A 25,461-nucleotide genomic window follows, 5' to 3' on the forward strand; every position below is an offset into this window, starting at 1 on the left:
CCTGCAGGTGACGACCGACCTGAGGCAGAAGTGCACAGAGTCGCACACAGGGACCTCTGCCTCGGCCCCCCTGGCAGCTGGCATCATCGCGCTTACCCTGGAAGCGAAGTAAGGCCAGGCGAGGGCCGCGGGGGGGCTGGGTTCCCCATGGCCCCATGAACAGGGAGCACCCTGATCTGAGGCTCCCGGAGCGTTTAGTCTGGGCACCACTGGAGGGTGGGGAGTTAGTGTCCCGGAGTCCCCGGGCGATGCTCTGGAACTGCTCCCCACAAAGCCAGGCAGGACTTTGGGGAGCCTCCTCTCCCTCGGAGCAGCCTGTCTGCAGGGCAAGAAGCTCCTGGGTCTGACCTTGGAGCATTCAGCATCCTCTGCCCCTCTGTGTGCTTCCCACAGCGAGTCCGCCCAGGCGGGGTCCTGGGGAAGCCAGAGGGTCCTGCACCCCCACGTCGCAGTCAGACGTGACTCTCAGCCAGCCAGTACACAGAGGTTTATTAGATGACAGGAACAGGGTCTAAAACAGAGCTTGTAGGTACAGAGAACGGGACTCCTCAGCCCGGTCCATTCTGGGGCCCAGCGAGCCAGACACCCACGTCTGCCCTCACTCCTCGTCCCCAGCCAGCTCCCAACTGAAACCCCCTCCAGCCCCTCCTCCTCTGCTGAGTTCCTTTCCCGGGCCAGGAGGTCACCTGACCTCTTTGTTCTCCCCCACCTTTAGCATCCCCTTGCAGGGGGGAAGGGCCTGGCCATTAGTTGCCAGGAGACCGAGTGTTGGCCAGAAACTGAGGCCCCCCCACAGTATCCAGAGGAAACATTAAGAACAGTCCCACTTCGTCACAGTTAGGCCCTGGCAGGACCTTGGCCACGCATGCTCCAAGCCCACCTCTGTCTCTGCAGTAAGAACCTGACCTGGCGGGACATGCAGCACCTGGTGGTGCGGACCTCGAAGCCGGCGCATCTCAACACCAATGACTGGGCCACCAACGGCGTGGGCCGCAAAGGTACTGTGCTGCCCAGCCCCCTCCCCCAGGCTGTGATCATCTGGGTACGGCTGGGGCTGCCCCACAGGCCCCGCCCGTGTGCGAGCCAAGTGCCCAAATCCCCCTGTGGAGCCCCTGGGGCAGGTGGGGCCCCAGCCAGTGGGGCATGCGGCCTGCCTTGGGCAGGGCTGGCTGCTGGACATGGGACAGGCACCCCCCAGTGCCCGGAGGGGGGGCCCCAGGGACCTTTCCTTGTCCGCCCAGGGCCCTCGCCTCACCCTCTCTCTCTCTTTGCAGTCAGCCACTCCTATGGCTACGGCCTGCTGGATGCGGGGGCCATGGTAACCCTGGCCAGGAACTGGACAACGGTGGGACCCCAGAGGAAGTGCATCATCGACATCCTCACTGAGCCAAAGTGAGGGCGGGTGTGTCCCGGGGGGTCTCCAGCACTGGGCCCAGCCCTCAGCCTGGCCGGACAGTCCAGCAGCTCCCGAGTAGCGCCCCGGCGTGCTGGGGTGGGCAGCGCTGGGCTGGGAGCCAGGCTCTGCTCCCTGCATGGCTGACGTGGGGCAGAGCTGGAGAGGGGCCCGCGTTCCCCCCTTGGCAGGCTGCAGTCGGCGCTCTGGGCATCCTGAGGTGACAGGAATAGCTGGAAAGAGGCCTCGGCCAGAGCGCTGGGGCTCCACAGACTGGCCTGGGTCTGGGGCTCATGCCTGCTGCAGGCCATCTGCCTTCCCTGGGGAGTGGCTGGGCCAGCGCTGCTGCTGCCACTGCTCTGTGCAGAGGGAGCCTTGGTCCCCGTCCTGCGTGTGGAGCGGTGCCGGGCTCTGCTGCCTGCACGTGGCTTGCTAGTGCCGCTCCCTCGGGTGCTGTGGTTTGGGAGCAGCCAGCGTGAGCCGGTGCTGGACAAGGGCCTTTTCAAGGCTCACACAGAAGCTCCTTTCACTTGTGCTTGCCTGTCTCCTTGGCGCTTGTGCTGTGCCCGTGTGGCTGGGATTGGGGCGCTGAGTGATTCCCATAGAGCTTGGGGGGTGTCTGGCTCTAGCTCCACTTGTCCCTCCCTGCTTGCTTCCCAGGACTGGTACCCTGGGATCTGCCAGTGCTCGTCACCCATGCTGGCACCAGCACTCCTCCACTGCAGAGCACAGAGGTGCCATATGTCCAGTGCCCAGGCTGAGCGCAGCCGCCTGGCATGCTGGGTGTGGAACTCAGTCAATAGCCACCCAGGCCCCCCCCCCCCCCCAGCTGCCCCATAGCTCTGGGCTTCTCTGGACCCAGGTGCTCTCTGCAGCAGCGGCCGGGCCCTGCTGGCCTTCAGCCTGGCCTGGCAGCTTTGGGGGGAGGGAGGAGATGCAGTGCCCAGGCCGGGGAGCAGGAGCCGAGCTGTGGGGATGCTGCCGTCTCCACTGCAGGTGAAGAAAGGAGCCATTCGTGGCTGGCACAGTGCAGCTATTTAGAATGGGGCGGACGCACTCACTGAGCAGCCCCCTGCCTTCCAGGAACTGGGCTGGTTTGAATGTGGTGCCCGTGTTGTGGGGGGAGCTGGCACTGAGCCGGGGGAGCTGTCTGCCTGCTGTGGCAGACGAAAGGCCAGGAGGTCCCATCTTGTCCATCCCAGAGCCAGGCCTCTCAGGGAACATCTGTGCCACAAAGAAAATCCCATGGCTGTGTCAGCTCACAGGCAGGGCTGGCTCCAGGGGTTTTGCTGCCACAAGCAGCCCAAAAAAAAAAAAAAAAAAGCCCCGATTGTGATCTGCGGCAATTCAGCGGGAGGTCCTTCGCGGGAGTGAGGGACCCTCCGCCCAATTGCTGCTGAATGCTTGAAAGTGCTGCCCCGCTCTGGAGTGGCCGCCCCAAGCACCTGCTTGATAAGCTGGTGCCTAGAGCCGGCCCTGCTCACAGGGCCAGGCAGCAAAGCTGCAATGTCGGCATTCTGGCTGGGGCTGGAGCCTGGGCTCCGGGACCCTGCAAGGGGGGAGTCAGCTGACCCAGGCCAGCAGCGGCTGTGCATTGCAGTGCAGACATACCTTAGCTCCTCCCCAGAGCCAGCTTCATCTCCCAAGCTCATGCCAAGCCTTGTCCTGTCAGGCGGGGCTGTGTTCTGACCTGGGGGCCCGTTGGGCCATCAGCTATTCCCGATCCCAGCCAGGCCCCCTCACTGAGTGCCCAGGATCAGGCCAGGTCTGACTGTTACACACGCTCATTGTCAGCTGCTGCTCAGCCCTGCCCGTTCCCCCGGCTCCTGGGCCCCGGGCTGGGTTCCGTTATCCGCACAGCTGTGCCCGTGTTACTGGCACTGCAGCTGGGGAGCTCTGCCTGGGGCGGGGGCTGGGAAAGGCAGCTGGAAAGGGGGCAGCAGGAGCAGATCAGTGGAGAAGGGAGGCAGCAGGGTGGCTGGCACCTGAAGCTGCTGCTTCCCTGCCAGAAGACCCTGGGGGGGCCTCCCTAGCTGCTGCATTCCTGGCACTCAGGGCCACATCTGGCACGGCTTGCCTGCTCTCCCTTCGGGGCCTCTGGAGGGTTCTTGCTTGTGAGTTGAGAAGGCAGCAGGGTTGGTATTTCCCTGGGACCTCGGCTCAGGTGCTGTGGAGGGGCCCGGTGTGGGGGCTGCACCCCCTGCTGGCTGCACGCTGACTCCACTTCCTGTGCTCTGCAGAGACATTGGGAAGCGCCTGGAGGTCCGGAGGAAGGTGGATGCCTGCCTGGGGAAGGCCAGTTCCATCGGCAGGCTGGAGCACGTCCAGGCCAGGCTGACACTCTCCTACAACCGGCGTGGCGACCTGGCCATCCACCTCACCAGCCCCATGGGCACCCGCTCCACCCTCCTGGCTCCCAGGTAGGGCCTCGACTGCCACAGCCTGGGGGCTGCCCAGGCCGCCTCCTGTGCGCTGCTCGGGCTGTCTCAGGCGGCAGGCCTCACCTCTCCCTCCATCCCCAGGCCCCATGACTACTCGGGCGACGGCTTCAACGACTGGGCCTTCATGACCACGCACTCGTGGGACGAGGACCCCTCCGGTGACTGGGTGCTGGAGATTGAAAACACTAGCGACGCCAACAACTACGGTGCGTGCAAGGGGCTGCAGGCTCCCTGGCGCCTGCCGTGGCCCCAACTGCCCACCCAGCCAGCTCCCTGGTGCTTGCCTGCCGCTGTCCCTGGCGCCCACTGCACCCCCCCCCCCCCGGCGTCCCCCTCCTGCTGGAGCCTGCCTGGCCCGGCGCACTGTGGCAACAGGCAGGCTGGCATCGTGTAGACGAGGTGCCATGTGCTGAGCAGAGACGGCTGCCCCGTGGCCACAAGGCCTGCGCTCCAGCGGTAGCTCCTGGGTGCTGGTGGCTGCAGCACCACGACTGGGCAGGGGCGCCTGAGGCCAAGCACCTGGGAGGGGTGGGGAGGAACCTGGACCTGCCTCTGAGGGACTTGGAGGAAACGTCCGATGCAGAGGCCCCATGGCGCAGTGTCCTCTCCTTGGGCGAGGTCAGCCCAGGGCCCCCGTCCCTGCTGCTGGGGTCCCCCTCGGGCGCTCACTCAGGTCATGTGGGGCAGCGGCACAGCCTGCCCCCTGCTCTGGCTTCCATGGGAGTGGAAGGGGGTGTGATGGGCCCTGTGGCCAGCAGAGGGCACCAGACACTGGGATTAAAGCCAGGTGGGTTAGCAAGAGTTAGTCCGAGGGGCGGGTCCCTGGGCGCGCCTCACCCTCTCCTTTGGCCTGCAGGCACCCTGACCAAGTTCACGCTGGTTCTGTACGGGACAGCGACAGAGCCCCCCAGCCTCTCCAACCGGCTCGAGAGCAGCGGCTGCAAAACCCTCACCTCCAGCCAGGCCTGTGTGGGTGAGTGAGGGGGCTGGACCCCCACTGCTGGACAGCCAGGCCCAGGGATCTGGGGAGGGTGGGCAGAGCTGTGCCCAGGAGCACCCAGACTGGCGCAGCCCTGGCTCAGACGTGCCGCAGCCCGTGGGGCAGGCATCCCGGTCTGGGGCTGGCAGAGCCCTGGCAGTGCAGCCTGGCTCAGACGTGCCGCAGCCCGTGGGGCAGGCATGCCGGTCTGGGGCTGGCAGAGCCCTGGCAGTGCAGCCTGGCTCAGACGTGCCGCAGCCCGTGGGGCAGGCATCCCGGTCTGGGGCTGGCAGAGCCCTGGCAGTGCAGCCTGGCTCAGACGTGCCACGGCCCGTGGGGCAGGTATGCCGGTCTGGGGCTGGCAGAGCCCTGGCAGTGCAGCCTGGCTCAGACGTGCCACGGCCCGTGGGGCAGGCATGCCGGTCTGGGGCTGGCAGAGCCCTGGCAGTGCAGCCTGGCTCAGACGTGCCACGGCCCGTGGGGCAGGTATGCCGGTCTGGGGCTGGCAGAGCTCTGGGACGAGCACTAACCCACCCCTGTCCCTGCAGTGTGCGAGGAGGGCTTCTACCTGCACCAGAAGAGCTGCCTGAAGCACTGCCCCCCCGGCTTCGTGCCCAGCCTGCAGAGTGCCCACTACGCCCTGGAGAACAGCGTGGAGCCCAGCCCCCCTCACCTGTGTGTGCCCTGCCACGCCTCCTGCGCCACCTGCATGGGGCCCGCGGCCAATGCCTGCCTCAGCTGCCCAGCCCACTCGCACTACAACAGCCTGGACCTGACGTGCTCTCACCAGACGCAGAGCAGCCGCGCGTCACCTGCCCTGGGCCAGCCTGAGGCCCCGCCCACCTCCAAACTGGCCATCCTAGTGGCCAGCCTCAGCTGCGTCTTCATCGTCCTCATTTTCATCACCGTCTTCCTGGTGCTGCAGCTGCGCTCGGGCTTCAGCCTGCGGGGCGTCAAGGTGTACTCCCTGGACAGCGGGCTCATCTCCTACCGGGGGCTCCCCGCCGACCTGTGGCAGGAGGAGCCGCCTTCCGAGTCGGAGGGCGAGGACTGTGAGGCGCACAGCGAGAGGACTGCCTTCATCAGAGACCAAAGTGTCCTTTGAGCCCCCCGGCCCCTCCCTGCCCTGCCCTGGCACAGCCCCCGGGGCAGGGGAGGCCGAGGGGCCCTGGACACTGCCCCGTCCTGCTCGGGAGAGGGCTTCACCAGCTGCTGGCACCGTCCTGTGGGCACCTCTGCTCCTGGCCTAGGGCAGCGGCTGCCCAGCCTGCTCTAGGGGGGGACCCCTGGCACCGTCCTGGGCTCTCACCCCCACAGCACCAGGCCCAGCCTCCTTCTGTTTCTTTTAACTCGCCAAAGTGTTTTTAGCATGCCCCCCCCCCCGCCAGCCCCATGGGCCTGGTGAGGGTCTTGTCTGCCAGCCCTGCCTGTGCCCGTCACACCCATGTGCTGGGGCAGGGGCAGCCAGATGCGTGTTTCTCAGGGCTGGGGCTCCATCTGCTCGGGCTGGCTCTCCAGGCTGCTGGCAGCCCTCAGGCCAGGCACTGCATCTCCATGGGGGGGGCCCTCTGGCAAGGGGGTGATGTGCTGTCTCCTTCCAGCCGTGTCCCCAGTTTGGGCCCAGAGCACTGGGCAAGCCCTGCTCTCTGTGACCCTCTTCCCTCCTGGGGAGCAGCAGGGCTCCCCCAGCTGAGAGGACCCCCAGCAGTGGCAGCTGTTTCCTTCTCTCTACAGCAATAATGGCTGGGCCCCTGGCAGGGCTCCGCCGGGGGCCAGGAGGGAGCATGAGGCTCTGTGGTGCTGAAGGGTCTTGCCTGGGCCCGGTCCCAGGGAGCCCAGCCCTGCGGCGGCAGCCGGCAGCAACCCCACTGCTCCCCGCCTGCTGGCGAAGTTTCCAGGGCATTGCCCCAAGTGCCCAGCCCGCTGCCCACGGGCCGCCTGCCCTCCCCTCCCCTCCGCCCTGCAGCGCTCTCTGGGCTCGGGCCCTGCAGCCTGGACCAGTTCCAGCCCACTGCAGAGGCAGCGAGTCAGGGCGTGTCTGCCCACCCTCCCCCCCAATGTGCCTTGCCCCTCCCCTGGTGGTGACAATCTGTTTTGCTCCCCAGCTGGAGCCCCCCAGTCCCCTCCCTGTTCACAAGTCATGTGCTCATGATGGTGGGCGAGGCCTGGCCCAGGTAAGTGGGGGCTTCAGCGTAATGTGCCCCCTGCAGGGGCCCTGAGCACCAAGCCTAGAGCTGCACCCCCAGGCCCCGTCTGTGTGTGCAGCCCCCGTGCTCCAGCCCCTGCACAGGCTCAGGCAGTGCCGGGGGCAGGGCCCCCCACCCCTGGTTTTCTGTCATCACTTTCTGGTGCACAGTAATTTTTTCTTGTAATTTAATCAGGCAGGTGTTGCCTCCTGCGCCCGGTTTTTAATTTAATGGTTGTGGATATAACGCTAGAGAGACTGAGAGTTATTAAATGTTCAGAACTATGCAAACCAGCCCCCCCGAGCATGTTCTGTGCCCCCGCCTGGCTGGGCGGGCTGCTCCCTCCCCCACACAGGCTGTGCCTCTCTTTCTCCCCCCCACTCGCTGCCACTTCTCCTTGGTCTGCGGCAGATGCAAGGGCCAGCCAGCTCTGTGCCCCAGCCTCCTCTGGGCGCTGCCCTCATCTCTGGCAATTGCTGCCGCCTGGGCACCCCCCCTTCCCACTCTGCCCTCGTGCTCAGGCTGGACAGCGGTGGGGCAGGGAGACAGGAAGTGGGAGCCCCAGCCTTGGAGAGCCAGATGCTGGGCCCTGCCCCTTGCTGTGAGCAGCAGCCCCCTGGGAGCGTGGGCCTGGGTCATGTGTTAACTGCTTGACAGCTGGGGTAGGGGGCCCCATGCCAGGTGCCTGCCCACCCCCAAACCAGCTCACAGCTGACTTCTGGGGCAGGGCAGGGCAGCCTCAGCCCCATCCTGCACGGGCGTGTGGGAGCCACCCCAGGGCCGCTGATACGAGTGCCCTCTGCCAGCGCACCATTGCCCAGGCCCCTCCACTTCTACCCTTGCTGTGTCCCAGCCCGGCTTCAGGGCCGTCCCCTGGGGCTCCTCGGCCTTCCCTCTGAGCACAGCGGCCGGGGATGGGGGTAGAATCCCAGCATCAGCCTTGGGAGCTCAGAGGGCAGCTGCTCCAGCCCCTGGCTCCCCAGGGTGGGCCCGGGTCCCCTGGCTGCAGTGCTGCCCAGTGCCGGGGTGGGGGCAAGCTCACAGTGGGGCTGGGAGGAGGATCTTCCCCCACCCCCAAGAGCCAAGGCCCAGCCGTGGGGCCCCCAAGCACCAGGGCTGGAGCTGACTTGTCCTGTTTGGAAACTTCTGCTGCTTCTCAGGAAACCACGAAAATCAGGAACTAATTCAGGAAGCTTCTGGTGGTGTGGGGGAAAGCTGGGGCCACGTGAGGCACTCGGAGAGCCTGGCCCTGCCTGCCCTGTCCCAGCCGCCCAGGCTGAGGCCCCTGGGCCTTTGGGTCTGAGGGGTGCAGGCCCTTGGTGGCTGGGCTGGCCCCCAGCTCAGACCTAACCCCTGAGCTGCAGACAAATCCTCGTCTTTCCGTAGTCCCCAGCTGGGAGGCGATGACTCCCCACCCGCTGGGGCCAGCTGCACCCGCAGCATCAGGCCTGGCCCGGCCCTCTAGCCATACCTACCCCAGGGAGGGGTTCTGGGGCCAGCCCCTGAACCACCCAGAGCTGAGCCAAAGCAGCTACCAGCCCCTGCCAGATCCCTCACCCAACTGGGCCGTGCTCAGCCACAGACAGACCCGTTGCCCCCAGGCGGGGGGTGGGAGGCCCAGAGCCCAGTCCAACCCCAGGGGTGACTCTGGAGCCAGCCAGAGGGGAGACAGCCACTTTCTGTGCAGCGTCCCCAGCACGAGGGAGCCATTCCCCTAACGTGCCAGGGCCAAGGCCGGGCCTGAGTGGGAGTGATGCAGAGCCGGCCACGTACGAGGGAGCCACCTTCCGACGGACACAGATCAGCCCCCAAACCATGGGGGACCCTGTCCCCCTACCCCGGCTCAGCAGAGCAGCAGGGCCCACTTCTGCCGGAGGTCACAGTTCAGCTCAAAGGGCCATAGGTGCCCTGGGTGCTGCCATCAGGTGTCACTGGGGGGGGGTCCCAGAAGCAGCGTGGGGGAGGGGAATGGAAAATTGCCATGAATAGGAGGGTGAAGGGGCTGGGACTAGGGCCCAAGGGCCAGGAGTCTGGGCGGGGTGGGCAGGGTGAAGGGGGCCAGGCTGGGGGTGTGCAAGGCTGACAGGAACCCCAGAGCGGAGCAGACCCCAGGCTCGTTTACCTGCAACTCCATCACTGGCAGCAGCAGCACCAGCCCCCTCGGAGAAAGGTGTGAGATCTGGGCAGTAGCAGATGTGGGGTAATTAGACTCCCCCCGCCCCCCAGCTGGTCACATCCTGACCCTAATAGGTCGCTTGGCTTAAGCCCGGGAGCAGGGGGTTTAGCTGTGGTGGCTAGTCTTGTTATTTATAGAAATGGGCACTCCCACTCTGAATCTTGTTCCGGTCCCGGCCTCAATGACTTCCTGTGGCTGAGAGTTCCACAGGCTAAGTGCAAGTTGTGTGAAAAGGTGTTTCCTTTGATCAGTTTTGAATTCGTCACCTCTCTGTGTCACTGCATGGCCCTTGTTTGCTCTGAGGCCAGGAGAACAGCAGTTCCCAATAGCCGTTTTCTAGCCTGGGCCGGACGTGCTGCCCTGTGGTGGCTGCTGCCTGGGACAAATTTTGCCCATTCTGTTCTAATGGACAATTAATCACTGTCACAGCTCCTCCAGGCTTGGCTTCCACAGCTCCGTTCTCTGGTTCTGGGGCCAGCCATGCTGACGGTCCCCCTCCCCCGCTACCTTCTCAGCCAGGCCTTAGGGGTAACTTTTGGGTTTCCAGGAACCCACCGCGGCAGTGACTGCAGTTGGCGCTGGAGAGGGGCTTCCTGGGGTTTCTCCAGCTTAAGGCTTCTACCCTTCCTGCACCTAGTGTGGAGCCGCCCTGGCCCCCAGGTGACCTCCCATCCCGCAGCCTGGCCACATTGTCAGAGCCCAGCCACTCGTTTCCCTATGAAAGCTGGAACCTCCTCCAGTTTTGGACTGTAGGGGTCTGCGGTGGCCAAGTGGCTTGAATCCCTTTGTTCCACTGCAGGAGCTCCAGCCAGGAGGTTTGCTGGGGCTGGCACTTCTGCCCAAACAGCCGCCCATTGACTGCTGTTCTGTGACCCATCACAAGGAACGGGACAGGCTGGTTGCAGTCCCTTTGCTGCTCTTCTCCAAAGGCAGCCTGCGGAGCCGCCCGCATCCTGCTGAACAGCTCCCCTGGGAGTGTGCCAGGGAGCCCTCGGCGCTCACAAACTGGTGAAACACTTGGGATTTGGTTTTTCCCTTGATCCATGTGCAGCTCACCCGGGACCCCAGATCTGGGGAAGAATTTGGCTCTAGGAGCTTGCCGCTGCCCTGGCCTCTTGATTTCTAACCATTCTGGACAGCCCACACTCCCAGCAAATACAGAGTGCCAGCTTCTCTCGGGCACGGCCCAACAAGGGGCCTGGCCATGCCCCCCCACAAGACACTGCTGCACAGGGGCTCTCCCAAGTTTAGAGGGGCCCGTCTTTGCAACACACCGTCATGTTTCCTGCACCAACTTTCTACACGTGCCTGCATTTTACCTACCAGCGTTACCTACCCCCACAGCCATGATCTGGTGGATGAACTAGGAAACCGGGTCCTTCTGCAAACTAGAGGGAGCGTGAGAAGCCAGGCATGTCTTCCTGGGCCCTCTGACTGCCTTGAGCAGCCAATTCCTAGCTTGCCTGCGTAGGGCAGTGTTTGCAACGATCCGCCCAACAAGGCCTCAGTGTTACCACACGTGTCCCCAGGCCTGGGTATGATTGTGAAATCACAGCACTGCAGCTTTTCCAGCCACCTGGTGAGTTGCCCTCAAGATTCTTGGTGTGTAAGAGTCATTGCAGAGAAGCATGGGCTGGCCTGAGCTCCCGCAAGTCCTGTGGGTGTCGATACCACCCCCAACCGCATGAACTGCCAGCTAGGTCTGATGGGACAGGGATTTGAAACACGGATAAGCAAAGACAGGACAAGAGCCTTTGTCAGCACTGAAAATGTGAAGTCACACTCCGCCAGCCACAGAAATGTTTGTGCTTTCGCCCTAGACTGTGTAATGGTTTTGCAATAATGGCAAATCCCCAACTGAGGAGCAGAGACTGACAAAACGCTGTATCTGTCAGCAACTGGGGCGCTGGCCAGCTCTGCACGGCCCCAAGGTTCCCTCCTTATTGGGTCTTTTCCCTCCCAGGAACAACTCCGCATTCTTGGAGTGTGATTTCAAATTCGCCACCCTCAGCTTATCACAGACTATTTATAAACGTAGCGATCTCAGCTGGGTCTAACAAGGGCATGCCAGCAATACCCTCCCCACTAGCCTCTCAGACATAGCTGGGACTTTGCACAAGCCAATAGTCATCGCTTTCATTGCCACAAGCCTGAGCCTGCTGCAAAAGCTGGCTCCTCCCTAGTGTGACACAGCAGGGACCGGGGCTGGTTGACCTGGGAAAGTCGTTTAGTTTTACTGGGGCTGTCTGCATGGGGGATGGGAGAGCAGGGGGTGACTTTAGGTGAGAGACGGTACCTGAGCCTGTAACCAGAGCCAGGAAGGAGGGGTGGGAGGAGTCAACATTTTTGTCCAAGCTGGACAAAGGGAGAGTGGGAGAAGGAGGGGGAGAGAGCCGGCTGGAGGGGTTTTGGGTTTGTTTTGGGCTGGCCAGGAAGAGGCAGGGAACCCCAAGTCTGGTGCAGGGTCGGCTCTAGGCACTAGCAAACCAAGCACGTGCTTGGGGCAGCAGCATTCTGGGTGTTGGGGTGGCACAATTCCAGGGGCGGCATTCCGGGTTGGGTTTTCTTTGCTTTGGCAGTTGCACTCTCGGAGGTTTTTTTTTGCTTGGGGCAGCAAAAAACCTAGAGCCTGCCCTAGTCTGGGGTCTAAGATCCTTGCACCCCAGAGGGACCTGGCTGAGGGGTCCTGGTTGTACCTACAAGCCCTGCTTGGGACTGTGTCCCTGTCGTCTAATAAACCTTCTGTGTTACTGGCTGGCTGGGAGTCCCGGTGAATCGCAGGAAGTGGGGGGTGCAGGGCCCTGACTCCCGTGACACCTAGGTCTCGGAGCCAGAGGAGCCGTGCTACGATCCTGCTTGGATCAGTCTCTTAAAGGAACCACCTTCTTGAGCCCGAGGGGGTCTCGTCCTTCAGGGTCAGTCGTGCAGCCTCCCCCCCTCCTGAGACTGAACCTGCGGGGCTCCAGCCCTCCTGCTTCACACCCTGAGCTCTGTGAGTGCTGAGCCCAGCTCAGATCAGTCCCGATGGAGATGCGTCCATGCGTCAGGGGCTAAGCACCTCGCCCAGCATTTCAGTGACACACACACTGTGAAAATAGGGGGGGTTCATAGGCGTCTGGCCACAGCCTAGGGAGGCCTTAAGTCAGCACAGAGGCATGAAGGCTAAAGCAGAGACCGTTCTGGTCAGCCCAGAGCCCAGCTCCACTGCTGTGAAGCCCAGTTTCAGGGTCTGTCGCTCTCTGACTTGCTTCCTTAGTCAATTCCCGTGAGAGAGTCCAGATGCCGCCAGAAACCAGCTCTCTAGTCACACACTTTCTATCCTGTGTTCTCAAGCTGTGGTTTCTGCTCAGCTTCCTTGCTAAAATATGGGGAAATCCATGACGCATGGGAGCCGGCTTTGTCTCTCTCTCTCTGGCTCCTTTGTTGAGCTGGGTTGGGTTCAACCAGTTCCTCAACTATTCTTCATTCCACCCAGACGGGGATGTGACACACAAACCTATGTCTCTCAGCCTGCCCAGAGAGCCAGCCTAATCCCAATCCCAATCCCAATCCCAATCCCAAGGCACACATAGGGCTCGTAAAAATACTATGGAAAATTCCCACTTCATCACCCCTGTCCTTCAGGGGCACGGCCACTTGCCAATAACCACTTTTACTGTCCAGTGTGGAAAACCAGACGGACTCTGCTATGGCTCCAGGGTACCATCTACTTGTGGGAATGGCTAAGAATCCTTTACAAGTGTCTGAGTTCAGTTTTCTCTAGGCCACGCAGAACGGTGCCGTCTTTTTACTCAAGCAGCCCGAGGGATGAGGCCCAAGGGCTGGCTGAAGGTTCAGTTACGCCTTCCTGAGCCATTCCCTTATTGGCCTATCAGGCCTCTTTCCGTAACTGGTGATGTGGTGGTTTGATCCTGCCCCGTGTCTGGGCTGGCCTGGTGTGCAGCTTGCGACAGCTGTTTGCCTTGGGAGCACAGGCAGGTGTGCGGCGCTCTGCCGGAGCAAGTCCTACAGAGCCACAGTCTCAACCCGGGGCCGCCAGCAGGTTTCAGGGGCTCTGCCAAAATAAACCAGAGAGCAGGGCCAGTGTTAGACTCACTAGGGCCTGGGGCTGAAGCTCAAGCTACTGAGCTCTGTGGGCCCCTGTGGTGTGGGGCCCCAGCAATTGCCCTGTTTGCTGCCCCCTAAGGCCGGGCCTGGCTTGCAACCTACTGGCTATGCAGAAAGAGAGTGGTTGTGGCACAGGCCAGCCGTGGAGTTTTTATGGCATGTTGTGGGGGTGTCAGAAAGAAAAAGATTGAGCCTCCTGCAGCAGAGCCTCGGGGAGCTCACCGCCCCCTTCTCCACGTAGTTTTCTTCTACTCCAGCAGTTTACCAGACCCATTGCTTCGTCTTGGGTCTCTGGCCCTGTGGGTGCATGTGCACCCGAGCACTTGCTACTGGAGATGGCAGAGTCGTGCCTGTGGCCTGGGCCTGCACAGAGCAGCCTCATGGGCACGTCAGGAGGCACCAGTGCCGCTGCTCAGTCCCTCCTCGTGCCGGCGGCCAGGGACGCAGCATTCTGCTGGCCGCTAGCCTCCGCTCCCACCTTTCACTCCGGAACCGGTTGTTTTCCTTTGATTGCTCCATTCATCGTATTCAGCACTGCTGTGTGGGGGGGAGGGGAGCACCTTCCTCCCTCTCTTCTTGGACCTCTGCTTTGTGCTGGGCACTTGTTATGCCCACACCCCGCGGTGCCGGCCACGCCAGGGACCCGCGGTGTTGGGGGTCTCTCAGGGCTGTCTGGGTTCAAAGGCAGAGCCAAGGACAGGGAGACTAGACATCCGCTCCTGTTCGTGGAACGTGCTCTAGCTCCAGAGGGGCCCACTTCCCTCCTGGACATCAGCCGCCATCGCAGGCCACCTCAATCCTGCTGCTGCATCATCTCTGGCCCTGGCCGATGGAAGCGGCAGCCGCTCTCCCAGCAGGGACACGAAGCAGCAGGTAGCTCACCCCATGAACCCGCTCTCGGAGCCCTCTCGTCCCTTTAAGAGCACCAGTGCGGCTCTGGCTGAGGCCAGTTCTGAGGCGGTGAGACCGCGGAAGAAGCCCTGTTCTGACAACACACCTGGCACCACCTGACACCGGGCAGCACCATGGTACACACAGGGCTATGCCCTGGCACTGGCATCTCAACCACCTCCATGCCACAACAGCCCTGGCAGCACCACCCCAAACCTCGCCCTCCTCCTGCCTGCTGCCTTCCTCCAGAGGCTCACACAGGCGCCGCTGGACCCGAGTCTCCCAGCACTGTCCTGGCAGCCGCAAGCTGAGACTCGCTTCAGCCTCCAGTCGTTGGGACCGGTCCGGGCATTGGAGGCCCCCCGAGCTGAGGAGCTCTCGGTCCAGAGACCCGTCCCCGTACCAGACCTCCAGGTGTCCCTAGGGAACCCACCAGACATCGTAGGCCTAGAGACTATGGTTATCAGTGGGCCCCATGGGGTCACTATGGCAACCAGTTCTATTGGGTACTTAAGAAAAAGCTCCAGCATCCCCTGGTACGGTACCAGCTGCGCCACCTGCTACCACCCGGTACTGCACACCGTGGTGCCACGGGCTCGGTACCGCACACTGATCTACAGGAAGAGCCCGAGGAGATCTCGTCTCCCTCTAAGGTCTCTCCATCTCTGGAGCAGACCAGGAGGCCTTCACCGGCCTCCCATGCTGAGGGAGACCTTCCAGGACATCATGAAGAGGCTAACGGACTCTCTCTGAGAGGCAGGCCAAGAGTCACGAGGTTCTTGGGGGACATCCTGACTCCTAATCCCCAGCGAAAGGTGCCCTACACCCTGTGCCAACACCTGGCAGAATCCAAAGACCTGCAAGCGGGCAAAGACCTGCCATGTGCCACCGAAGGGAGTGGAGCACTTCTTCCCTCACCCCAATTCCTGGTCGTGGAGGCAGCCAGTGAAAGGAGCCTTCAGCCTCGTTCTCGGCCTTCTCCATCTGACAAGGTAGCCAAGCGGCTACTGGCTGGGGAGGAAGAGCTACGCAGCAGCTGCTCTCCAATTGCGTATTGCTAACGACCGGCCTGGATGGTAGAATGCTGTGTTACCCCATCGCCAATGGACACACCTTAGTGAGCACTTGCTCAAGGTCTGTCTATCATTACAGAAGGCAGCTGGTTGGAAAAGCCTCCCTGAAAGCTGCTCTCGAGGCCGCTGACCCAGCTCCAGGTCCTGGCCACAGCGGTGCTCATGAGAAGAGCATCTGGCTTCAATCCTCAGCTCCTCCAGCAGACGTACAAAATACCAGGGCAGAGCTCCTGTTTGGGGCCTAAGCTCCTCGGCGACCCAGAGACCTCTCCCCACAGGCTCCAGGACGCCAGCAATGCGGCTGTCTCTGGGGAGCCGTGTGCCTACACGGTTCACAGTGAGCCCATTCCAGAACCCATCGAACACCTTCACCCGCTGCTAGGGCCTGTCTGGAGAAACCCAGACCTCCCACCCCTATCTCTATTCAGTCGGCCCCTCCCTCTAAGAGGCAGTTTGATACCTCAGTTGAGGCCATCGAGCAACTCATTCCACTGGATCAGTGGTTGTGCAACTGTCCCGCTTTGGAGTCTGACTCTGCACAGCCTGCCTGTAACGATGGTGCCCATGGGAGCCAGCTGAGGTCACTCAATTAGGGTGAACTGCAAACAGAACGGGGCAGACAAACCCCAAACGCTGGTGGATATTCCAGTACTGAGCTTTACCAACCAGCCCCAAACAGCTTCTGTAGCACCTCACTAGTTACTCAGAATCCAAACCCCGCAGTTCCCTTAAAGTGCCCAGCCTCAGGCCTCTGTCCAGATACACGTCAGATATGATGATGATTACTGAAAATCTTATCATATAAAAGAAAAGGTTCTTCCAATCCCAAAGGATCAGCCACATACCCAGGTTCAATTATAACTTAGATCTTACCCTAAATACCTGCTTATAGCCAATTCTTATTAACTAAACTAAAATTTGTTCAAAAAGAAAAGAGAGAGAGTTGGTTGAAAGATCAATATACATATAGACTTGAGTTCAATTTGTTGAGGTTCAGATACACACGGGTGGCTCCAGGCCCCAGCACGCCAAGCACGTGCTTGGGGCGGCATGCCACGGGGGGCGCTTTGCCGGTCACCGGAAGGGCGGCAGGCAGGGTGCCTTCGGAGGCGTGCCTGCGCAGGGTCCGCTGGTCCTGCAGTTCCACCGAAGCTGTGGGACCAGCGGACCCTCCACAGGCATGCCTGCGAGGGGTCCACCAGAGCTGCGGGACCGGCGACCGGCAGAGCACCCCCCGTGGCATGACACCGTGCTTGGGGCGGCGAAATGTCTAGAGCCGCCCCTGGATACACAGCAGAGTTGAGCTTGTAGTTGCCAAAAGCCCTGTTTGGACTATAACCTCTGGACTATTTCTATGTTCATATTCAGGGTGACTCCAGTCAGTTCAGTCCAAACAGACTCAATTCTTATGGCTTAGGGTTTCCCCTTCTTGAAACCCCAAGCAGATCTGAGATAAAACAGGATGGTGTCCCAGGGTTTTTATACATTTCCAGCAGCCTCTTGACCTGATAGAATAAGCTTCATCTTCTGTCTCTGAACCATCCTGGCAATTAGCACAGGGTAATTTATCCATCAAACAGTTCAGAGGCAGGTTACCACAACCTTCAAAGAGACATAGAGACAATAATACTAGTTCCCTCAAGTGTCTGCCTAAATACTAATATTCCCTTTTTGATCTTTGAATCAAAGCCATAGTAATAGACAAGAATTGTTTGCTTACATCACAAGACCTGAGCAAACATTTACCTTTCTACTTCTAACAATGCCGGCTGCATTTCAAAGCTCTGTTCATTTACAGATTTTCCTAACCAGTCTCTAAAGTTCAGCCATGGGTCAGGTCTGGCTGTGAGTTCATTAACTCTTTCTGGCCCTGTCACCTTTCAAGGAGATTTAACATTTTTATTAAGATGATGTTTAAAAAAAAGTGAGCGGTCCAGAGTTTAAGCATAGAAGTTTGTGGTTATCAGGGAATAACGTTCAGATTATCAAGGGTGCAAAGTTTGGTTTAAGATCGGGTGGCATAAGGAATACATAATCTGCAATATCCCCGACTGGGGGTAAAAGGTTGATGGGTCAAAGTACAGACATTGAGATATGAGGGTCTGAAGTTCACAAAGTGGCTATGTTCGGGTGTGGAGTATGAGTGGATACAATGATGAGGATGGATTGACCTTCATCTGGGGAGATTTAACGTTCAGTGAGTTTATGGTTCCAGTTCATATGATCCAACGAGGAAAGTCTCTTGGTCCCTTTCTCGTAATCGAAGAACGATGTCGCTCTGGCTCACACCTCCTGGTACTGTCAGTGGCCGGTGATGTGCTCGATGTAGATGTCCCTGGACCATCGGATGGTGTCTGAGACCATGAGGCGCCGCAGGAGCCATGCGTAGCATCGACCAATCCCGCAGGTCCGCAGCACACGCTTGTTGATGCATCTGATGAAGTGGGCTGTAGCCCACGAAAGCTTACGCTCAAATAAATGTGTTAGTCTCTAAGGTGCCACAGGTACTCCTGTTCTTTTTGCGGATACAGACTAACACGGCTGCTACTCTGAAACGCTCGTTGCAGGGGTCCCAGGCGCCCAGGGCTCCGATGATCACACTCTTAACCTCACACTGCTGCCTGGGGATTCCTTACCTGCAGGGCCCTGAAGTGGGCTACTCCAGGTTCCATCCCTCCCCGTTCCCCTTCCCCTCCCTCGCCAGGCACTCCTAAGGCAAGAGTTTCATTCCCTCCTCCTCCTGGAAGCAAGAGACCAGGTCCCAGCAGAGTTCCTCGGAAAAGGGTTTTACTCCAGTTATTTCCTTGTTCCCAAGAAGGACGGAGGGTGGAGCCTCAGGCTCAGGAACCTGAGCAACTATGTCCTAGCAAACACTTCAGAATGGTGACCCCAGCTACCCTAATCGCAGCCTGAGACTGAGGAGATTCATATTCATCGAGTCCAGTCCCCTGCCCTCACGGCAGGACCAAATACTGTCTAGACCATCCCTGATAGACATTTATCTAACCTACTCTTAAATATCTCCAGAGATGGAGATTCCACAACCTCTCTAGGCAATTTATTCCAGTGTTTAACCACCCTGACAGTTAGGAACTTTTTCCTAATGTCCAACCTAAATCTCCCTTGCCGCAGTTTAAGCCCATTGCTTCTTGTTCTATCCTTGGAGGCTAAGGTGAACAAGTTTTCTCCCTCCTCCTGATGACACCCTTTTAGATACCTGAAAACTGCTCTCATGGCCCCTCTCAGTCTTCTCTTTTCCAGACTAAACAAACCCAATTCTTTCAGCCTCCTTCCTAGGTCATGTTCTCTAGACCTTTAATCATTCTTGTTGCTCTTCTCTGGACCTTCTCCAGTTTCTCCACATCTTTCTTGAAATGCGGTGCCCAGAACTGGACACAATACTCCATCTGAGGCCTAAGCAGCGCAGAGTAGAGCGGAAGAATGACTTCTCGTGTCTTGCTCACAACACACCTGTTAATGCATCTCAGAATCACGTTTGCTTTTTTTGCAACAGCATCACACTGTTGACTCATATTTAGCTTGTGGTCCACTATAACCCCTAGATCCCTTTCTGCAGTGCTCCTTCCTAGACAGTCTCTTCCCATTCTGTATGTGTGAAACTGATTGGCCCTCAGCCAACAGGACCATCCACCCCTCCCACCAACGCTTCCTACCTTGTACTGGGGCAGATCACCCTCCATGCCGAGTTCTCCCCTCCGGACTCTCCATGGCCTCAGAGTGTTCACAGAGTCTCAGTGGTAGCAGTTCACTTCCCCAGGAGGGGCATGTCGGTGGTCCCATTTGCGGATGGCTGGCTTCTCAGAGACCCATCACCCAAGAGGTCTAGTCGGCCCTGTCAGGGGCAGCTCTAGGATTTCCGCCGCCCCAAGCAGGGTGGCACGCCGCGGGGGGCGCTCTAGCAGTCGCTGGTCCCGTGGCTCCGGTGGACCTCCCGCAGACGTGCCTGTGGAGGGTCCGCTGGCCCCGTGGCTCCGGTGAACCTCCCACAGGCATGCCAGCAGATGCTCCACCAGAGCCACGGGACCAGCGGACCCTCCGCAGGCACGTCTGCGGGAGGTCTACCGGAGCCGCGGTCCCAGCGGACCTGCAGGCATGCCTGCGGGAGGTCCGCCGGAGCCGCCTGCCGCCCTCCTGCTGGGACGCCGCCCCAAGCGCACGCTTGGCTGGGAGGTCCGCTGGAGCCGGCCCTGGGCCCTGTCCAGAGCTTTAACACTATTCCAATCTCTGGGAATTAGTGGTACCCACCTGTACTGCTAATCCTCGAGCACTGAGGAGCCGGAGCTGCCCTCCCAGCACCTGCGTGGGCAAGGCAGGCATGGCACTTAAACGCCATCTGCCCCTCAGCCTTCCTCTTACGAAGGGCCCCTCCTCCCTGAGCCTGCCAGCATGGCTCCCTGCTGGCTCTCAGGCATGGAATGAACCTGTTCGGATGGGGCTCTGTCACTCCTTTGATCCAGTAGGAAGCCCAGAACCCACCCACAAGAGTTGCTCACCCCGTCTCCCCAGAAGTGAAACGGTTTCAGTCCTGGTGCTCACATCCACCTTCCCAACCCCAAGCCTGGAAAGTCCTGCTGTCCACGATCCTGAGTTCAGAGTACGAGGTCTCTCCATGAGCTCTAGCAGGGGCCAGCAGCAGAGCCATCCACACACCCATCCAGGGCTTCAGTCCTTGCCCACCCTACAGCAGACAGATTTCTCCAGTGTCTATGCAACTTGTTTTCTCCCGGTCAACACCTGGCCCTGCCCAGTGGGACCTCAGCCTGCTTCTAAACACCCCAAGGAAACCCCACGTCAAACCAACGGCTCCTCCCCCTCCCCCTCCAAATGGTGTTCCTAACTGGTAAGGTCTGAGGCCTTTTTCTGCAGTCACAGTAGGAAAGCAGCAGCCATGAGCCAAGAAGCAGAAAGTCACATCCTCACATTCCTTCTAAATTCTATCAAAACAATGTAGTAGTGGGTTGTTAAGGAGGCGCCTCTCCTAATAGTCCCCACCATCCCCAGATGATTAAAGATAACTTGAATGCATTCTGTCTGGCAAGGAATCACTTCTCACCGGCTGTGGGTGTGAAATCCTCATCACTTCTTTCTTGTTTTGTCATTATGCTCCCCACTTCTCTAGTGTTTATCTGTATGAGCTCTGCCAACTCCAGGCTGCTCCCAGCAAGTGTATATTGGCTTCTTTAAAAAGACAAGGAGACCTTGGGGCACCTTAGAGACTAACACATTTATTTGAGCATAAGCTTTTTATATACACAGAGAACATGAAACAATGGGTGTTACATATATAGATCCTCCTACTGCATCTTCCACTGCATGCATCCGATGAAGTGGGCTGTAGCCCACGAAAGCTTATGCTCAAATAAACTTGTTAGTCTCTAAGGTGCCACAAGTCCTCCTGTTCTTTTTGTGAATACAGACTAACACGGCTGCTACTCTGAAATTGGCTTCTTTGTGTATGTAATTGCCTACTCATTTCTTTAAGTAGTGTGTTGCTTATCTGGGGGCTTTCCTGAGGGGGAGACCTGCTTTTGTTGTTGTTGTTTGTTGTTGTTCTTTTTAAATTTCCTACCTGAGAGCGTGATTGGCTCCCAGTTGCACAATCTGCTAAAGAAAAGGCTTTAAAGGGCTCCTTGCTGCATCATTTCACTGTGCAGAAGCTGGAATCCCCAAATGCCCTGATCCTGACCAGCCAGCAGGGAAAGTTCATCTGCTGTATTGGGAGTGGTGAGCGTTGTCTGCTTAGCGGGTGCCTTCTGTTCTGGTGGCGGTTATAAACAGAGAGCAAGGATATTACTGTGTAAGGCTCTTCCACTGGGAAAAGGCCCCCCAGACCTGTAGAGCCCTGAGTCCACAGGGAATGGGTGATGAGCCCAGGAAGGGGTGGAACCTGGAGCCCATAGAGGGGTAAAGTTGGGTGCCTTATGCCCAGAGCCCTAGGAACTAGGGGTACGTCTACACTATGGGATTATTCCGATTTTACAGAAACCGTTTTTTTAAAACAGATTGTATAAAGTCGAGTGCACGCGGCCACACTAAGCACATTAATTCAGCGGTGTGGGTCCATGTACCGAGGCTAGCGTCGATTTCCTGAGCGTTGCACTGTGGGTAGCTATCCCATAGCTATCCCATAGTTCCCGCAGTCTCCCCCGCCATTGGAATGCTGGGTTGAGATCCCAGTGCCTGATGGGGCAAAAAACATTGTCACGGGTGCTTCTGGGTACAGCTTCACCCCTCCCTCCTTGAAAGCAGCAGCAGCCAACCGTTTCGTGCCTTTTTTCCTGGGTGAACTGTGCAGACGCCATAGCACAGCAAGCATGGACCCTGCTCAGCTCAATACCGCAATCGTGGACGTTTTAAACACCTCGCCCATTCTCGTGCAGTCAATGCTGAACCGGGACCTGCAAAGCCAGGCGAGGAAGCGGTGGCTATGGCAGCGCGGTGATGAGAGTGATGAGGACATGGACACAGAATTCTCTCAAACCGTGGGCCCCTGCGCTTTGGAGATCCTGCTGGTAATGGGGCAGGTTCTAGCCATTGAACACCAAGTTTGGGCCCAGGAAACAAGCACAGACTGGTGGGACCACATAGTGTTGCAGGTGTGGGACGATTCCCAGTGGCTGCGAAACTTTCGCATGCCTAAGGGCACTTTCCTGGAAGTCTGTGACTTGCTTTCCCCTGCCCTGAAACGCCAGAATACCAAGATGAGAGCAGCCCTCACAGTGGAGAAGCGAGTGGCAATAGCCCTCTGGAAGCTTGCAACACCAGACAGCTACCGGTCAGTCGGGAATCAATTTGGAGTGGGCAAATCGACTGTGGGGGCTGCTGTGATGCAAGTAGCCAAAACAATCATTAAGCTGCTGCTACGAAAGGTTGTGACTCTGGGAAATGTGCAGGTCATAGTGGCTGGCTTTGCTGCAATGGGATTCCCTAACTGTGGTGGGGCGATAGATGGAGCCCATATCCCTATCTTGGCACCAGGGCACCCAGTACGTAAACCGCAAGGGGTACTTTTCCATGGTGCTGCAAGCACTGGTGGATCACAAGGGACGTTTCACCAACATCCACGTGGGATGGCCAGGAAGGGTTCATGACGCTCGCGTCTTCAGGAGCACTACTCTGTTTAAACAGCTGCAGCAAGGGAATTACTTCCCAGAACAGAAAACAACAGTTGGGGATGTTGAAATGCCTGTTGTTATCCTGGGGGACCCAGCCTACCCCTTGATGCCATGGCTCATGAAGCCATACACAGGCAGCCTGGACAGTGGTCAGGAGCTGTTCAACTACAGGCTGAGCAAGTGCAGAATGGTGGTAGAATGTGCCTTTGGCCATTTAAAGGCGCGCTGGCGCACATTACTGACTCGCTCAGACCTCAGCCAAACCAATGTCCCCTTTGTTATTGCTGCTTGCTGTGTTCTCCACAATCTCTGTGAGAGTAAGAGGGAGACCTTTATGGCGGGGTGGGAGGCTGAGGCAAATCACCTGGCCGCTGATTACGCACAGCCAGACACCAGGGAGATTAGAAGAGCACACCAGGAAGCGGTGCGCATCAGAGAAGCTTTGAAAACCAGTTTCATCACTGGCCAGGGTACAGTGTGACCGTTGTGTTTGTTTCTCCTTGATGAAACCCCCACCCCGCCTTGATTGACTCATTCCCTGTAAGCCACCACCACCCCCTTCGATCACAGCTTGCTTTCTATGGAAATAAAGTCACTCTCATTTAAAAATCATGTATTCTTTATTATTTAATTATAAAAAGAGGGAGAGAACTGACAAGGTAGCCTGGGTGGGGTTTGGGAGGAGGATAGTAGGGAAGGAAAAGGCCACTAAAAAAAATTCATAATAATGAGAGCCTTTTGGTTGGGCTGTCCACTGGGGTGGAGTGGGTGGGTGCACGGAGCCTCCCCCCACGAGTTCTTACTCGTCTGGCGGGTGAGGAGGCTAAGAAACATGGTGAGGGGGGAGGGCGGTTATACAGTGGCTGCAGCGGCACTCTGTGATCCTGCTGCCGTTCCTGAAGCTCCACCAGACGCCGGAGCATGTCAGTTTGATCACGCAGTAGCCCCAGAGTTGCATCCCGCCACCGCTGATCTTCCTGCCGCCACCTCTCATCTCGAGCATCTCTCCTCTCATCTCAAGCGTCTCTCCTGTCCTCACGTTCGTCCCTCCTGTCCTCACGGTCACTGGCATCTTTCCTGTACTTTGCTACCACGTCCTTCCACTCATTCAGATGAGCTCTTTCATTGCGGGTCACTTCCATGATTTCGGAAAACATTTCTTCTTGCGTCTTTTTTTTCCGCCGCCTTATCTGAGATAGCCTTCGGGACGGAGTAGGGAGGCTTGAAAAATTTGCAGCTGCATGAGGGAGGGAAAAAAAGGAGAGAAGTATTTAAAAAGATACATTTTAGAGAACAACGGTCATACTCTTTCACAGTGAACAACACTATTCACCTTACATAGCACATGTGTCTTCACTACAAGGTCGCATTTTGCATCTTAATATTGAGTGCCTGCGGCTTTGGTGTTACCGTTGAGTGCTGCTTCTTTCCTGTTAACGTGCAGCAGCAGAAACCACCCCGTGGCTGGCATCATGGAAGATCACTGCTAAACACCCCCCTTTCCCCCCCCGAACCGCATGGCTGGTAGCAGGAAAGATCCCTGCTAGCCAAACGTGGAAAAGCTCAGCGCCAATCGCGCCCCCCCCTTCCCCCGGCTTGGCTACCTGCAGGGAAGGATTTCTTTTAAACCACAGGCAAACAGCCCAATAGAAATGGCCATCTCTGTCCCCTTACTTAAATTCCTGAATTTCAACCAGGTTACCATGAACAATATCACTCTCCTGAGGATAACACAGCGAGATAAAGAACGGATGTTGCTTGAATGCCAGCAATCACCGGGACCATACGCAGCTAGGCTTTGTCATGCAATGATACCAGATTACTTGCTACATGCATGGCATGGTCAAGTGTCCTACCATGGAGGACGGAATAAGGCTGCCCTGCCCAGAAACCTTCTGCAAAGGCTTTCGGAGTACCTCCAGGAGAGCTTCATGGAGATGTCCCTGGAGGATTTCCGCTCCATTCCCAGACATGTTAACAGACTTTTCCAGTAACTGTACTGGCCGCGAATGCATCCCAAGACCTCAGGGCAAATTAATCATTAAAAAATGCTTGCTTTTAAACCATATCTTATATTTACAAGGTACACTCACCAGAGGTCCCTTCCATGGCTTCATTGTCTGGGATAGTGGCTTGGGAGGGTAATTCCGTCAGGGTGAGAAAAAGCTCCTGGCTGTTGGGGCTAACAGAGTGCTGTGTGCTCTCTGCAAGCTCGTCCTCCTCTTCCTCCTCATCTTCCCCGTCCGCAGAATCCTCAGCCATGGCTGCGATTACCACCCCCACCTCAGAATCCACGGACAGAGGTGGGGTAGTGGTGGCGGACCCCCCGAGAATTGCATGCAGCTCAGCGTAGAAGCGGCATGTTTTTGGCCCTGCCCCAGACTTTCTGTTTGCTTCTTTGGTTTTCTGGTAGGCTTGTCTGAGCTCCTTAACTTTCACACGGCACTGTACTGAGTCCCTGGTGTGGCCTCTCTGCATCCGGGCCTTGGAAATTTTTTCAAATGTTTTTTCATTTCGTCTTTTGGAACGCAGTTCTGCTAGCACTGAATCCTCTCCCCATACAGCCATCAGATCCAGTACCTCCCGTGCAGTCCATGCTGGAGCTCTTTTTCGATTCTCAGGAGACTGCATTGTTACCTGTGCTGATGAGCTCTGCGTGGTCACCTGTGCTGATGAGCTCTCCACGCTGGCAGGGGTGGCTCTAGGAATCCCGCCGCCCCAAGCAGGGTGGCGCGCCACAGGGGGCGCGCTGCTGGTTGCCGGTCCCATGGCTCCGGGGGACCTCTTGCAGACGTGCCTGTGGAGGTTGTGCTGGTCCCGCGGCTCCGGTGGACCTCCCGCAGGCACGTCTGCGGGAGGTCCACCGGGGCCACCTGCCACCCTGCCGGCAAAATGCCGCCCCAAGCACGCACTTGGCGCGCTGGGGTCTGGAGCCGGCCCTGCACGCTAGCCAAACAGGAAATGAAATTCAAAAGTTCGCGGGGCTTTTCCTGTCTACCTGGCCAGTGCATCCGAGTTCAGATGGCTTTCCAGAGCGGTCACAGTGGTGCACTGTGGGATAGCTCCCGGAGGCCACACT

General features: G+C 58.5%; 1 protein-coding gene across 1 annotated transcript in view; it reads left to right on the forward strand.

The window, feature by feature from the left end:
- FURIN (furin, paired basic amino acid cleaving enzyme) overlaps nt 1-7,778 on the forward strand; it is a 28,314-nt gene extending 20,536 nt beyond the window's left edge. Inside the window, exons 10-16 of the mRNA XM_039491990.1 lie at nt 8-108; nt 895-998; nt 1,275-1,392; nt 3,634-3,813; nt 3,916-4,040; nt 4,691-4,807; nt 5,362-7,778. Coding sequence (XP_039347924.1) covers nt 8-108; nt 895-998; nt 1,275-1,392; nt 3,634-3,813; nt 3,916-4,040; nt 4,691-4,807; nt 5,362-5,918 — 1,302 coding nt within the window. The 3' untranslated portion in view covers nt 5,919-7,778. The remainder of the gene's footprint in view (nt 1-7; nt 109-894; nt 999-1,274; nt 1,393-3,633; nt 3,814-3,915; nt 4,041-4,690; nt 4,808-5,361) is intronic.
- The last annotated feature ends 17,683 nt before the right edge of the window (nt 7,779-25,461 follow it).

The sequence above is a fragment of the Mauremys reevesii genome, linkage group 10 (assembly GCF_016161935.1).
Source record: "Mauremys reevesii isolate NIE-2019 linkage group 10, ASM1616193v1, whole genome shotgun sequence".
NCBI classification, from domain to species: domain Eukaryota; kingdom Metazoa; phylum Chordata; order Testudines; family Geoemydidae; genus Mauremys; species Mauremys reevesii.